The sequence below is a fragment of the Dama dama genome, chromosome 22 (genome assembly GCF_033118175.1).
Source record: "Dama dama isolate Ldn47 chromosome 22, ASM3311817v1, whole genome shotgun sequence".
NCBI lineage: Eukaryota > Metazoa > Chordata > Mammalia > Artiodactyla > Cervidae > Dama > Dama dama.
Window position 1 is genome coordinate 50,329,290 of NC_083702.1, and position 15,415 is coordinate 50,344,704.

A 15,415-nucleotide genomic window follows, 5' to 3' on the forward strand; every position below is an offset into this window, starting at 1 on the left:
GCAGGACCACGTTCCCTCCGGAGCATCCAGGGAAGAATCTGTCCTTGCTTCTTCCACCTTCTGGTGACTCTGGGTGTTCTTGACTTGCAGCAGCATCACTCCAGTCTCTACCCCTGACTTCACGTGGCCTTCTCTCCCTACCCTACCAGCATGTGTTTTCTTCATCTCTGTGTCTTAGCTTCTTATTAGAACACTTGTCAGTGGGTTGAGGGCCCACCTGGATAACCCAGATCTGATTTTGAGATCCTTTATTGTATTTGCAAAGATCCTTTTCCCTGAAATTCACATGGTATGACATAACTTTGCAGGAGCGTGAGTCAGCCCACTACAGAGATTCTGACAGCTGTTCTTACGGCTCTGTTGTATGATATATGTGGAATATTTGTGAAAAGTGCCTAAATCCTAATTGTAAAAAACTCAGAGCTCAGGTGCTACTGGTGCTGGGCAGCACCCTCTGCCAAATTAGATGAGCATAAACGACTTCATTTTTCAAAGCGTTTGTAGTACTTACAATAGAATGTCTTCAGAGAATAAGCAAACAAGACAGTGTACAGGTGCCATTTCATTGGGCAACCATTGATGTGAAGGTGACAGTCTTCAGCATATAAAATGAGAAACTAATGTTCACATAAATTTGTGCCAATTGTTTGTTCATTCAGTTCACCAAGTCGATATTCATTCAACAAATACTGACCACCTGCTATTTAGCAGATGCAGTTCGAGGCACTAGGGATGTAGATACAGACTGTCCAGTTGGTAGTGAGCTTTGTCCTCTATTCCACTGCTGGGGCTCTTTGTATAATAATATGGATGCATGTCTAGTCCAGAAGAGGAGGAAGATGAATGGAAAATGGAATTAGAGAAGAGCAACAAGTGCAGAAGAACTAAAGAGCCTCTTGATGAAAGTGAAAGAGGAGGGTGAAAAAGTTGGCATAAAGCTCAACATTCAGAAAACTAAGATCATGGCATCCGGTCCCATCACTTCATGGCAAATAGATGGGGAAACAGTGGCTGACTTTATTTTTCTGGGCTCCAAAATCACTGCAGATGGTGATTGCAGCCATGAAATTAAAAGACGCTTACTCCTTGGAAGAAAAGTTATGACCAACTTAGACAGCATTTTAAAAAGCAGAGACATTACTTTGCCAACAAAGGTCTGTCTAGTCAAGGTTATGGTTTTTCCAGTGGTCATGTATGTATGTGAGAGTTGGACTGTAAAGAAAGCTGAGCGCCAAAGAATTGATGCTTTTGAACTGTGGTTTTGGAGAAGACTCTTGAGAGTCCCTTGGACTGCAAGGAGATTCAACCAGTCCATCCTAAAGGAGATCAGTCCTGGGTGTTCATTGGAAGGACTGGTGTTGAAGCTGAAACTCTTAATATTTTGGCCACCTGATGCGAAGAGCTGACTCATTTGAAAAGACCCTGATGCTGGGAGAGAGAGATTGAGGGCGGGAGGAGAAGGGGACGACAGAGGATGAGATGGTTGGATGGCATCACCGACTCAATGGACATGGGTTTGGGTGGACTCCGGGAGTTGGTGATGGACAGGGAGGCCTGGCGTGCTGCGGTTCATGGGGTTGCAAAGAGTCAGACATGACTGAGTGACTGAACTGAACTGAACAAGTAATTTTGTTGAAAGTGAGAAGAATTTTTCTTAATTAACAGTAAATTAATAACTCGGGGAGAAGCAGTAGTCCACTCACTGAAGTTATGTTTTCTTGACCAAAAGAGAGTTGCTAAGGAAATGTGGATTAGGATTAGAAATCCTAAATTAGGATTTCTACTTTAAGATCTTTGCTCGTGACTATATTTTCCTGGGCAGGAATGGTGATTCTTTTTTTTTTTTTTTAATGAATTGATTTTTATTGAAACATAATTGATTTTTCAGTGTTAGTTTCTGGTGTGCAGCAAAGTGATTGAGATATATATTTTTTCTTTCATATTCTTTTCCATTATAGTTTCTTACACAATAGTGAATATAGTTGTGATTCCATAGTAGGACCTTGTTGTTTATTTTATATGTAGTAGTTTATATCTGCTAATCTCAAACTCCTAACTTATTCTTCCACACCTTTTCCTCTTTGATAACTTTAACTTTGCTTTCTATGTCTGTGAGTGTGTTTCTGTTTTGTAAATAAGCTCATCTGTATCATATTTAAAATTCCATGTAGAAGTGTTACCATATGATTTCCATAGTAGCTGCACTAGTTTACATTCCCACCAACAGTATAGGAGCTTTCTCTTTTCTCCACACCCTGTCCAGCATTTATTATACCTCATTGTAGTTTTCATTTGCATCTCTCTAACAATTAGTGATGTTGAGCATCTTTTCATGAACTTATTGGCCAGTGATGATTCTTTCAGTGGGGAGTGATCATTCCAAAAGGATGGAAGCTTGGAAGTGTGATTTTTATAGGCAGTATCATAGCCTCCTGGAAGCTTAGCACTGTGACTTTTCACACAAGCCTCTTGATGTCAAGACTTAAGCCAGTAAAAGCAGTTAACTCCGGTGGGAAGTGGAGAGTAACTTTTGAGGTAGTTTTCTCTTCCTGGCTCTATATCAGGTTGACAGTTTTTCAAAAGAAGTAATTTGACTCAGAAATTGAAAAATCTAACTAAAAGTAGAGATTTGTGTCACTTATATTTAATAGGATGTGTTGGATTCAGATCTTTGATGTTATAGGCATATAGAGATTTTTATCCTGTATGATTTCACCAAAAGCAAGGTTTCTAGATTACTTATTTTTAGTGCATCTGAAACAGGAAATTTTTTACATTATTGATTCCGTTGCCTAGTGTGTGTGTCAGGCCCCTGCTCTGAGTGTTACTTATTCACGTTATTGTTTTATCCTCAAAAGAGTCATGCAAGGGACATGCTGTGATGCCCATTTTCTGTGTGATGATACTGAAGTGCCAAAAGGTGGTCTGTGCTCTTTGCACACTTCTCAGCAGAGGCGGTGTGTTTGGAAGTGATTATCCCTTACCTCCCAAAGCCCCAAAGGAAAGAGTTGGCGACACAGATCCCTTGGTCCTTAAGAAGAAATTAGGAAGAAAGTGAATAATTCGGAAATTTGCCATTCCTGAGGTTTATGACCTTGGGAAAGAAAACCATTTAACCTCTCTGTGTTTTGTTTTTTTTCATCTGTAAATGACAGAAGCAGGATAGTCCACTTAGCCAAGCTGTTATAACGATTAAATAATTAGAGCATTCGATGCAGAGCCAGTTCATTGAATTCATCTAATTAACTTAGTTAAAACAAAAAAAGGTACACTTCTTATTGCAGTTATTCAGGAAAAGTAGTTAACACATTCTATCCTAATGCATTTTTTGGCATGGCTGTCTTCATGTGTTCCCCCACAGGTAGAAAAGAAAACAACTGCCATTCTTTGGCTTGATTGAAAGATAAGGGGAACATTGACTGTTTGGCCAGCTGCTCCCTTGCCTGACAGATGGTTGACCTTAGGCCAATTTTTAATCTTATCAGAGCAGCCCCTGCAAGCACGACCCTGAAGGACCAGATCTGTTGGGAGATCTATGTGCAAAAGGGGGATGCGGGCGTGTGACTTTGATCACTGCTGAAAGAAACTTCGCCTAACATTTACCCCAAAAAACAGTCGTTGGGTGATTGCTCCTTATACCCTTATACACCCAACAGGAATCCCAGAGCATCCTCATAGTATCCGGAAGTCTGGGCCTTCCACTGTGTTCATTACCAGCTACCACACGTTTAATGTTTTGGCCACTTTGTGAGCGTGAAAGACAAACTCTGTATCCTAGACATTGTTTTGAGAAGAGTGTGAATTTTAGATCCCAGTAGCCAGAGATTAACATCCTAGCTGTTCCACTTATCTGCTCTCTAGATTTAGAGATTTATTTGCCCACCTATAAAACTGAGGATAATAAATAATACCCATCTGACAGAGTAGATGGGAAGTAAGTGATGCAAAAGCACAGAAAGCTGGCACACAGTGGTACACGAGGTGCTCCAAAGAGCTAGTGCTGGTGGGTTTTATTTCTCCTAGACCTTTTACCGGAGAAGGCAACGGCACCCCACTCCAGGACTCTTGCCTGGAAAATCCCATGGATGGAGGAGCCTGGTGGGCTGCAGTCCATGGGGTCGCTAAGAGTTGGACACGACTGAGTGACTTCACTTTCACTTTTCCCTTTCATGCATTGGAGAAGGAAATGGCAGCCCACTCCAGTGTTCTTGCCTGGAGAACCCCAGGGACGGGGCTGCCTGGTAGCCTGCCGTCTATGGGGTCGCACAGAGTCGGACACGACTGAAGCGACTTAGCAGCAGCAGCAGACCTTTTACAAAGACAAGATTTAGTAAGGCCTTGAGATGGAAGGGAGGAAAGAATCAAGAGCTGTTAAAATTATCTGGTGAGGAGGAGCATATCTGAATATAGCCTTCTTGCTCCTGGAAAGGTCTGCAATCTGGCTGGGTTGTCTCCACAGGGAGCTTTCTCTCTCCAGAGCAATTCCCAGGTCCCCAGTGCCTACACTTGCAGGGTAGGTAGGTTCCCAGTGGGCCAGTCTTTAAGGTATGACCTCAGCCCCGTCTGAGAGAGTGCATGCGCACAGAGGCCTGGCAAAGTGCTAACCTCACTGCCCACACATCAGAACTTTCTCCTTCTCCAGGTGCGTGTGGCTCACATCGAGAACACAGAGCCAGAATTTGCACAGTAAACAAACAGTAACCATGGGCTCAGAAATTCCTTTAGCAAACTTAAATGGTGCTCTGGTCAGTTAGAACCTTGCCTTTAGTTTTTAATACCTCTTAGCCTATGTCATTTACTGCTTTATGAAGGGTAATTTGTTTGCTAAGAAGTCTAACTGAGCTCTTTAACCACATGGAAGTGTTCAGTGTGATGGCTCGGTGAAATAAGACAATGTCAGAAATAGTAGGTATAATTTTCTTCAATAGATTTCTCTTTCTTTCAGCTTAATGTTCTCCATACAGAGCTGGCTAAACAGTTGGCAGACACAATGGTTCTACCAATTATACAATTTCGAGAAAAGGATCTTACAGGTAAAGTATCTGAGTTCAATGCCATATACTTTCAGAATATTAATTCTTTTAGTATTTTTTTTCTGCAACTATTTAAGTGTGTGGATCATTGAGAAATAGCCTCTTTTTCAGCTTTTATTAAATCCTCACAGTGTTCTTGGCTCACCTAAAGGAAGTCAAAGGCTAATAAGAAAACAGAGTTGGAAACAATTGTAATGTGACGAGGGCAGCAGGGTAGAGCTGTACAGGGAACAGAAGCAGCATACAGAAAGGCGCGATTACCCTTTTGAGGGTGGGGTGCCAAGGAAGGCTTCCTAGAGAAGAAGATGATCTCTGAGCTGGGTTTTGATAAATAAATGTTTACCAAGTAGACAGAGATAACAAGGCTCATATTACAGGTTGTTGTTGATCAGTCGCTGAATCGTGTCCAACGTTTGTGACCCCATGAACTACAGCATGCCAGGCTTCCGTGTCCTTCACTATCTCCCGGAGTTTGCCCAAACTCATGTTGGGGGCATTTGTTAAAGGCATGCTGTTCTTGTGGAGCCAATGAATACTTTGGAATGTAAGTGGGAAGCTTCGGGAGGAAACGTCAAAGTGGGGACCTGCCGGGGTCCAGCCTTGGCAGGATCTAGGGGGTATCCTCGGGGTGAACGGCGTCGGCGAGAGAAGACACGTGAGACCAGCCTTGATGGGGCCAAGTCTGCGAGGGGGAGAGGGAGAGAGAGACAGACAGACAGACAGAGACAGACAGAGACAGACAGAGAGAGAGGGGGAGAGACCAGACGGGGGTGTTTGCAGGGTCTGGTAATGCTTTATTTTTTACTGTAGCTTTTATACCATAAGTTAGTACATTTCTAAGGGGAAGATAGTTTAACATTACATCAGCTTGTTCTTCACGAAACCAGGGTGTTTTCTGCATACTTCTTTGTTTATGAGGGTCTTGTACATTATCTTTTGGCCTTGGGGCCCATTAACATTTTATGCAGGTCAGGTGAATGTAAACCTATTTTCCGTTTCTGTGGTGACCTTAACTGAAAGGTAGCAGTCTCATAGGGCAACAGTACAGAGTAGAAGTATAACCTTGTTAACATAAAAATTAATCCTTCTGCAGATGTTGTCAGTTGAGTTTATCTAAGAAGTTTACTCCACACTGACTCTGCGACTTTGGTGAGGCAGCCTCTGCCTAGCACTCCTGGGTGACAATTGACAACCATCTCATTGTCACCACACTAGGGCTTAGCTCTTATTTTTCTAGATCTATAACTATATTAACAATGGTTTCCATAACACAACCTTAGCACATTAAGAGCAAAAACAGCAAGCAAATGTTAATCCAATAACCACCTTTAGAATAATTTTTCTTATGTTTTCTAATAGGACTCCTCCACCCCACAAAAAGGCTCTATGTCTATTAGGGCTTTTATATGATCAGTTTCTTTACGCTATTTTATGATTAGGGTATTATGAGCAGTCATGCATATTAGTACCAACGGCATAAAGGCATTTGCTAAACAAACTAGAATGCCAGCAAAGGAGTTTAAATTGAAACACTCCTTTCATCCTGGATAATCTCGTAAGATACTACCACCCGGGAAAATTATTGATGAAAGTTCTAAATTGATTCTTATTTGGAAAGAGATCGGGGAAGGCCTTCTGCCTGTGTCACAGAAATTAGGGAGTAGTCTATTGAAGCAAGCATCAGAAAGACAGATATCATCTTTAAGGTGAGCACCAGGGGCAGCTTTTCGAAACCCCTGAAAAGCTGATCCGCCTGGCCTGTCAGGCTTTCTCCTCGTGACCTTGTCATGGGTGGGATCTCGTGAGCTGGCCTTTTCGAAACCCCTGAAAACCTGATCTGCCTTGCCTGTCAGGTTTTCTCCCTCATGACCTTGTCATGGGTGGGATTTTGTGTGCCGGCTCCCGGCAGGGACCATGCAGTATCCGTGCTCGATTCTGGGATACAGCTATGAACAACAACAGTGGAGCTCATTTAGTGGGAGGGAGTACCTGTGACTAGTTCAGAGAACCTAGTTGCTCTTTTCGGTTAATTTTGGTTCTTCAACTAAAATAAAACTTTAGGATAATTTTATATCATTTGAAATGAAGGTAGTGAAAAAATAAATATAATCTTGAAAAAACTTAGTTGATATTACTTTTGGGAATGTGGATTTTCTAGTCCTTTTGTCCATTTTTATTTCATTGAAAATATTCATTGCTCAGAGAGTAAAGAATTGTATTTTCTACAACACCGATATAAAAAATTATAGAACAGAAAGTCTGAACCTGAGTACTGAAAGATCTGTTGTTTAGGATAGTACTTCCTCTTTAAAAATACAACACCTTAAAGTTTTCTTTTTAGGCAGAAAAGATACCATTCATGGAAGGCCAAATCTTAAATATGACGCTTTCTTCCCCCTCACTTTGAGATCCTCTGTGATCATATCACCTGAGGCCTACCAGAGAGATGGCAGAAGTGGCATAAACTCCACCCAAGAGCAGTTTGGTAGCAGTAACACTTAATAAATAAAAAATAATACATAGTATGTCAGCTTGTACGAAGAGAAATCTCGATTGAGCAGAATTTTTTTATGTTTTTTAGTGTTGCTCGTCTATAATGGCATGTAAATCCCAGACCTAAATACAATTGTGTTGTGTGCTGTTTATCCAGTGGTAACTGAAAACTTCATAGAGTGCGTTTTAAAAAAAGATTTTCTCTAAATGAAAATACTAGAAACGTGTAGGGGTGTCATTTAAAAAACAAACTCTAAGTCTTTTGGAGACAGAAGAATTTCCCCTGACGACTTGTATGGTCAGACTGATGTTTCTCAGGTTTGTTGATGGGAACCTCGGCTTGAGAGTGCCCCGCAGCCTTGATGACGTGGCTTTGGTTAGTCCAGAGGGCTCAACTTGTGGAGTAGTAGTATTTACCAGGATGTTAATTTTTATTTTAAGAGAATAAAAATATCCAGTAGTAGTTTTGAAAAGAGAAGTCTCTTAGTATCCATGAAAGAAGTTGTTATCCTTTTCTGATGACACCAAGACAGAGATTTGAAGGGTTTGCCTTGGGTCATACCAACTCTTTAGCAACTCCGTGGACTGTAGCCCACCAGGCTCCTCTGTCCATGGGATTTCCCAGGCAAGAATACTGGAGTGGGTTGCCATGTCCTCCTCTGGGGATCTTCCCAACCAAGGGATGGAACCTGGGTCTCCTGCATTGGCAAGGGGCTTCCTTACCACTGAACTATCTGGGAAGCCTGCTTACCCACCAGTATAAGTACATAATCTGAATGAAGATAATACAAAAGTTTTTAAGCAAGTGATTTAAAATTGATAAGGAAAAAACTCTAAAACTGCTCCAATGGGAAGTAAAAGATGAGAAAGAAAGAAAAATTAAAGAATAGAAAGGTAGAAAGTAGCCCCCATATTAGAAAGAACAAAAATGTGAAGAGAAATTTGTAAGCTGGAGGCAGTTTTGAGACAAAAAAACAACACAGAAAATGTGAAAATGCTTTTCTCTGTTGATAAAGTAAAAATGGATTATTTTAGACTTGTAGAAAGTGTCACTTCCTTTTAAATATCTCCATGCTTTTAAGTTTTTAACCTTGGACGGTCATTGCTGTCTTAACATTGACTTTGATTATTTGGTCTTAGACTTTGTTACGCTGTCTTTATATATGATGTGTGTGGCACCTACATGGGGTAACATTTATTGGTGTTGGCTTGTTGCAAGTACAGTATACTAGATCACTTCAGATGTTTTTCATTAAAGCAAGCGTCCCCAGTCACCAGGACCTGGGAGTGCTGGTGAAGACTTTCCCCTTCCATGTACATATCTTTATTTTCCTGGGAAAACACAGAGCTCTGGGTTGGCATACTTTCTTTTTCCTTGTTTTAAGATGATTCTTTTCTCTTATTCAGAAGTAAGCACTTTAAAGGATCTTTTTGGACTCGCCAGCAGCGGTAAGCATCTTCTCTGGTCTTGGTATGAGGGTTTAGTTTGTCTGTGGGTAGAGATGCTGAATGAATGTTCTTGCCTTTCAGGCCATCTGGGTGCTAAAATATCTCTTTATTTTTAGAGCATGACCTCTCAATGGCAAAATATAGTAGGCTTCCTAAAAAAAAGGAGAATGAAAAGGTAAGAAAACCTACCTTCTATGTTATTTTTCACTTCATTTATTTAAGCTCCTTTTATGTTTTTCTGTTATAAATTTGTGGCATTGAGGGTATCCTGATGAATTCTTTTTTTTTTTTTTCCTACACATGGATTTTTAAAAATATTTATTCTGAATCTCTTAAGTAGACTTCTGCTTCTCTGTTCTAGCTTTTCAAACTGGTTTATTAAACATGAACTTGGAACCATTGTAAAATGATAATCATGTAATGATTCTAACTTAAGCTTGATACCTCATATGATTATCTGAGTCATATATACTCAGGCACTTGATCAAATCCTTGCCCTGGATGTAGACTCTGATTCTTTAACTCGTGCTTTCTAGCTTCTTAGCTGCTATAGAGAATATCGGGGACTTCCCTATAGCCCAGATGGTAAAGAATCTGCCTGCATTGCAGGAGACCCGGGTTCAGTCCCTGGGTCCAGAAGATCCCTGGGAGAAGGAAATGGCAACCCACTCCAGTATTCTTGCCTGGAGAATCCCATGGACAGAGGAGCCTGGTGGGCCGCAGTCCATGGGGTCACAAGGAGTTGGACACAACTAAATGACTAACACACACACACAGAATATCAAATATTTTCAGGTATATAACTTTTACTTCCATTCCATGATTTCCTGGGAATACAGTCTTATGAGTGAACCAGAATGTTTATGACTTTGATTGCATGCTGCCATATTGTTTCCCTAAAGGATTGTAGTCTTTGTAGTGCTGCCAGCAGAAAGTCTTGTCTTCACCCTCCCAAACACTGAGATGCCATTAATTTTGGTATTTTTAATTTGACTTTTTTAAAAACTTGAGGGAGAACCTTACGTTTTTTGTCACAAATATTGCTCTAATGAGTAAACAAACATGTTTTGAAGTTGCCAGCTTGTACATTTTGCCTCTTGCTTTGGACAGCTTGCCATTGGTCTTGCTTCCCCCTTTTAACCAGGTGAAGACTGAAATCGTGAAGGAGGTGGCCGCAGCCCGGCGGAAACAGCACCTCTCCTCCCTTCAGTACTACTGTGCCCTCAATGCGCTGCAGTACAGGAAGCGCGTGGCCATGATGGAGCCCATGCTGGGCTTCGCCCACGGACAGGTAGGCCGGTCCCCCTGCCCCGAGGCCTCAGACCTGACCAGCTGTGGAGAACAGCGTGGTGTTCTGCTGACGTAGCCCCTAGGAGACATGGAAGCATCATCAGAGAAAGAAACACAGGTGCACAGCCTTCCTGGAAGCTACTAGATGCAGCACTTGGAGAGCTTCCAGAGGGGCTGGGTCCTCAGTAGCTGGACCTGTTAGGCTGTATGTGCAGGAAACAATGGCCCAATCCCAGGACTCCGTGGGGAGGAGCCGGCATGGCCTTTGTGTCTGATTCCAATGAAAGCCAGGCCTGGTTCAATTTTCTGAGAAGCCTCTGACTCCCAGATTGGTGGAGCTGGGCCTGCAACCCAGGACTCTGCATGTTCCTTTGTATTCTGTGTGGGAAGGGCTCTTCTCACAAGATAACCTTGCTGAGGTTATTGCCAGCACCTTGGCTTCTGGGGCATGGGGAAACGTTGCCACTGCCTGATGAAGTCTCTGTAGAATACTGATCCAGCTTCTTCCTCCCACTTCACGGGCTGCTGAACACTGTCTGCAGGGAGGCTACAGTTTCAGGATGGGGCCTTGACCTGGGGCACCAGCCCTCACCCTCCACCCCTACCCTGCGTTTGCCCCACTTAGCTTGGCTCCAAAACCTCACTTGGGCACGTGAGAAACACACTTGGGAATCCTCTCAGTTAACCTTCTAGGGACAGAAGGGAATGTGAGGAAGCAAAACATTGAGAAGAAAAAAAGCAACTTTAAAAAAACCCCACATGTGAGCATCTATTATTTTTAAAATACACTTTAAAAATACATATACTTCCAAAAAATAAAATATTCGTTTCATACAAAAAGAATGAGAGAGAACCTTCAAACATTTAAGCTCAACTATCTTCTCAATACGTTTGTTACATTGTTTAGTGGTGGGGACAGTAAGGTCAGCTTATGTCTTCGGAGGTAATATTTAACTAGAGCAATATAATCTGTGTGTCAGCTGAGTAAAGCTGGATTAAACCAAAAACTGGCGCTGTCCAGCTGTGGGCTCCAATCCTCAGCAAATCCCTGGGCGCTGGCCAGCTTCCTCGGAAGGGGCACGTGTGTCTACTCGTGTATACTCACTCACACCGTGCTGCCCTCCCCTCTCCTGCTAAATACTGCCCCTCTGCCCCTGCCCTTGTCCTGTCATAGTTAGACAATGCCAGGATTCCCTGCTGTCTCTGACTGATACCTCTTCTTACATCTGACCTCCTTGATTAGCAGTTCTTGCCTTTGGAGCAGTAATTCCTTCTCAGTTAGAGGCCCCGAGTCAGGGAAGGATCTGAACTCAGCATCTCAGAAAGATGAACAGCTCCAGCCCTGACGGGTCAGTGCCTGGGGAGCTGGGTTGGTCAGAGCAGGGTCCTCACAAGGCCTGAAGAAGAATGGGTTTGATACTGGCTGGTTTCACTGGCTTTCACCGCCAAGGATTCCAGCACGTCTCCCAACCTGGCCGCGGAGGGGAAGACAAGACGGGTGCAGTAGCGCTGGTGTAGCCCTCGCACCTGGGAAGGCAGAGCAGCGCACACCATCCTTGTTTGATGGTGGCAGCATCGTTTTTGAGGACTGAGGATGGCATGTTTAATTTTTTATATGAAAAGTATGCAGATTTCAAGACAGAAAGCTGGATGAAAATCTCACCCTGCAGACTTTTTAATTCTGATAAAAACTATAGTTCCTTCCTGTAAACAAGGTTGTTGTCTGACACTGAATCTTTGGATGATTCTGAAGCATTCACTGTCCTCCTGCCTCATCAGCCCTTTGTACCCACTGCCCACGGAGCACCTGCTTTGGTAGCGATGGTCACATGACCACAGTACTTCTGTTGTTCACAAAGGGCCACAAACTGAGGTCTTCGGATGACGTTGCCCCAGATGAGCACCACTCACTTTAATGGGGGTGGTTTGACTCCATGTTTTCCTTCTCTGGCCCTCAGTAAACAGCTTTCCAGTTAAGCCATGATTCAGGCTTGATGCCTGCCTACAGATTGAGGTTTTGTCATCTGTGTACAGGCACACGAGAACACAAAAAATGTTGTATTTACAGGGTGAGTTGTACATCATGTGGTGGTAGAAGCCAGTGGCGAATGCCTTCCTTCCATCAGGTTTTTTTTAAGAACTGCATGAGCCTCTGCCCTCGGCATTTACGGAATAGTAGGGGAGCTGAGGTATGGACTTAGAGTATCAATTCCAAGGAGTTCAGGGAGGAGAAGCAGAGGAAAACCACCTTCATGCTGTGTCCTCAGAAATGTGGAATGCTCATTTAACAGACTTTGATTAGTTTAACATTTCTGGGACTCAGAGTGGCATTTACAATGTTGATCTCTGTGTGGGTCCAAGATCATGGAGCCAGGGCATCTCCTTGCAGGTATCCCTTGCGTTAGGAATACCCTGAGCATTGTGATTCTGTGCCGTGAGAGCTAAGTACACTGGTGTACGTACCTCCCCAGGGCGTCTGGGGGGCCAGGCATAAGGATGCCAGACTGTACCAATGACACCTCCTAGCCTCTTCGAGGTGAGAGGTCGATTTCCATGCCCACCACCCAGACAAGACCTGCTTCCAAATGAGAATGTAGGGGAGCAGGAGGGCCCCGCCCCCAGGGTCCAGCACCCATGCAGTGCCACAGCCCTGCTGTGTCCTTCTCATGCACGATCCCCTATAAGTTGATGTCAGAGTTGGAAGGGCCTTTTCAGGATCCTCAGCCCCATTTTCCCCCTGCAGGCTGGCAGCCAGGTCACCGTCTGTCCGGCCTGTTGAGAGCCACACGTGGCTCGGTGAGCAGGGCGGTCAGTGTGGCCTGCCCCTCGCTGAGAGCCGCACACTGCCTCTCTGCTTCTTGCTGGTGCTCTGCCTTTCACCGTGGTAGCTGCTGGAGGTTCAGAGGTGAATAAGACCTAATTCTGACCCTGAAGAAATGACTCTAAATTCACACAGGAAAAAGGCGGATGATAGTATCTAAATAATTATGAGTAGTAGTTATTGATGAGGGGAGTGTGCACCAAGCACTTAAACCACCTCTGGTCTTTACAGACTTTCGGCGAGTTAGCAGGCTTCATCCCCCTCCCTCTGCCGACGCACTGAGGGCTTTGGGAGTGACTCTCAGCTGGTAGGGTGGGGCTCAGCTAGAAGGCAGCCAGTGCTGCGGGCAGGAGGGCCTGCTAGTGTCTTCTGCCCTGGTGCTGTCAAGCTCACATTTCATGAGTTTTATCAATCACCTTTCCCAGACAGTTTTCAGAATGTGATAATTGTATCTTTCAGATTAACTTTTTTAAGAAGGGAGCAGAGATGTTTTCCCAGAGTATGGATGGCTTCTTATCCTCCGTCGCAGACATGGTTCAAAGGTAATGCTGTGCTCTGGTTTGAGTCTCCTTTGCCTTTTGTCTTTTCTCCTGAGTCAGTCTCTCTGCAAGGTGGAGGGAGGGCCCTGCAGAGCCCCCCACCCCGACCGCCTCCACTCCGTAAATGCTCAGAGACCGCACCCATCTCTTCGCTGTGCTCTTTGTGAGTAGTAGTGCTTGGAAAGTCATGATATCTTCAGTTCTTGACTTGTATGGAGCCAGAGTCCTATCTACTACAAATTGTAAATAAAAATTAAGACGTCCACAAGGGTACTTTCCCATTAAGTCCAAGTTGCTCTTCTTAAGATCTTCTTTTGTTAATACTCAAGTTTCACATTATAAGCCAGCAAGTTTGGTTTAGAAGAGATGCTTGCTTTTTTCTCTTGAGAATTAATGGGGTTATCAGCCAGAAGTGCTGCACCTTTTCAGGAAACTTGCCATCGTTTGTGAATGACAAATAGATAAATAAGACATTAAGCCTTTTTAAAATTCATTTAACAAACTGCAGTTCAGCCTTGCAAATATAGACTGCCCTGCCCACGTTTAATTGAGGCTGCGGCTGCTCGGAGTCTCCTTGCTTCCTGCCATCAGTGTCCCCGGTAGTAAGCTCATGGAAGGCGCCCAGGCACCGCCAACACCAGGCTCATTTCATTAACAGCACAGACGCGCAGTTCCTTGAGCACCCCTCACGATTGCTGGAATATAGAAATGTTGTCTCTCTCTATATATATAGATGTATAACTGATAAGTCAGTGTAAAAAAAGTATAGGATCTTATGTTGTGTGGAAAAATGAAAGTTGTTCATTTTCTTGAGGACATTGCATTTCAAAGTATCTTTAAAAGGCCAAGGAGCAGAATTTACTTGGGCAACACGAGGAGAATTGTGGTTTAGGAAAGCATATATTCCTTCGTGAAAGTCCCTGAGCTGTTTCCCCCCCGGCCCACCCCAATTTCTGGATGCAGGGTAAGTTTATAATTATGCTAGAGAGGCTTGTGAAATCTGAATTCCGTTTCCTGCCTTGTAATTTGACTGTGAGCCCCTGGGAGTGTCAGGAGAAAGTGAAAATAGGGAGCCCATTAACTTCTCACTGCAAAACGCTCTCTCCCTTATCTCTCGCCACCTCTCTCATCCTGCCTTAACTCTCAGAGTCCTGTGGTTTTCTGTGTCTCTGCGAGACTTATTTGTGCTTCAGGGTTTTCTCGTGGACTAGATTTTTATATTAACGGATGGCAGGACGTTTGTGCCCGTTTCCGGCATGCTGCAGTGCTCGCGCCCTCTCTCCTTATCAGCCTCTCTCTGAACCATCACCAGGGCACCAGCTGTTCGCAGAGTCTCATGACTGGGCCCTGGCCACACAGCTTGCTCCCGAGGGCTGGGTCTACTTTTGTGAGTTGCGTTACGTTTCTGCTGCCTGATGAGGCATTTTGCTACAGAGGCAGCAGGTAGGGTTCCCAGCTGAACCCGGGAGCCCCGGAACCTCCTGGTTCAAACAGTGAAAGCATTCAGTGAAGAATTCTCATTTTCCTGTCCCTTCCGTTTTCTTCTGGTGAGTAGATAAGTACTGCTGCCCCCCGCCACCCCACCGGGAGGGGTCTTACCGCTGCGCTGCCGTGTGTCAGCAGCCAGCCCACCTGAGAGGCCGAGCAGCAGTGTCTCGCGGCGGCTCTGGGCTCTGCAGTGCTCCCCCGGGAGATGGACACCTGGGCTCCCATCAGGTGTGAGAGGATTCAGAACCCAGCCTGAACCCAAATGGGTGGTATTTCAAACCACCCCTGGTGCCAGGGGCTTT

The 15,415-nt window shown here is 44.1% G+C and overlaps 1 protein-coding gene across 4 annotated transcripts in view; it reads left to right on the forward strand.

The window, feature by feature from the left end:
* The window catches only part of APPL2 (adaptor protein, phosphotyrosine interacting with PH domain and leucine zipper 2), a 57,727-nt gene that overhangs the window by 20,422 nt on the left and 21,890 nt on the right, over window positions 1–15,415 (forward strand). For all 4 annotated transcript variants that reach the window (XR_009689807.1, XR_009689806.1, XM_061125458.1 and 1 more), the window contains exons 5-9: window positions 4,946–5,033; window positions 8,934–8,975; window positions 9,092–9,150; window positions 10,120–10,266; window positions 13,546–13,628. Coding sequence is in view for 2 of the 4 variants with exons in the window: in XM_061125458.1 (XP_060981441.1) it covers window positions 4,946–5,033; window positions 8,934–8,975; window positions 9,092–9,150; window positions 10,120–10,266; window positions 13,546–13,628 (419 nt within the window). In the remaining 2 variants the exon portion in view is untranslated. The remainder of the gene's footprint in view (window positions 1–4,945; window positions 5,034–8,933; window positions 8,976–9,091; window positions 9,151–10,119; window positions 10,267–13,545; window positions 13,629–15,415) is intronic.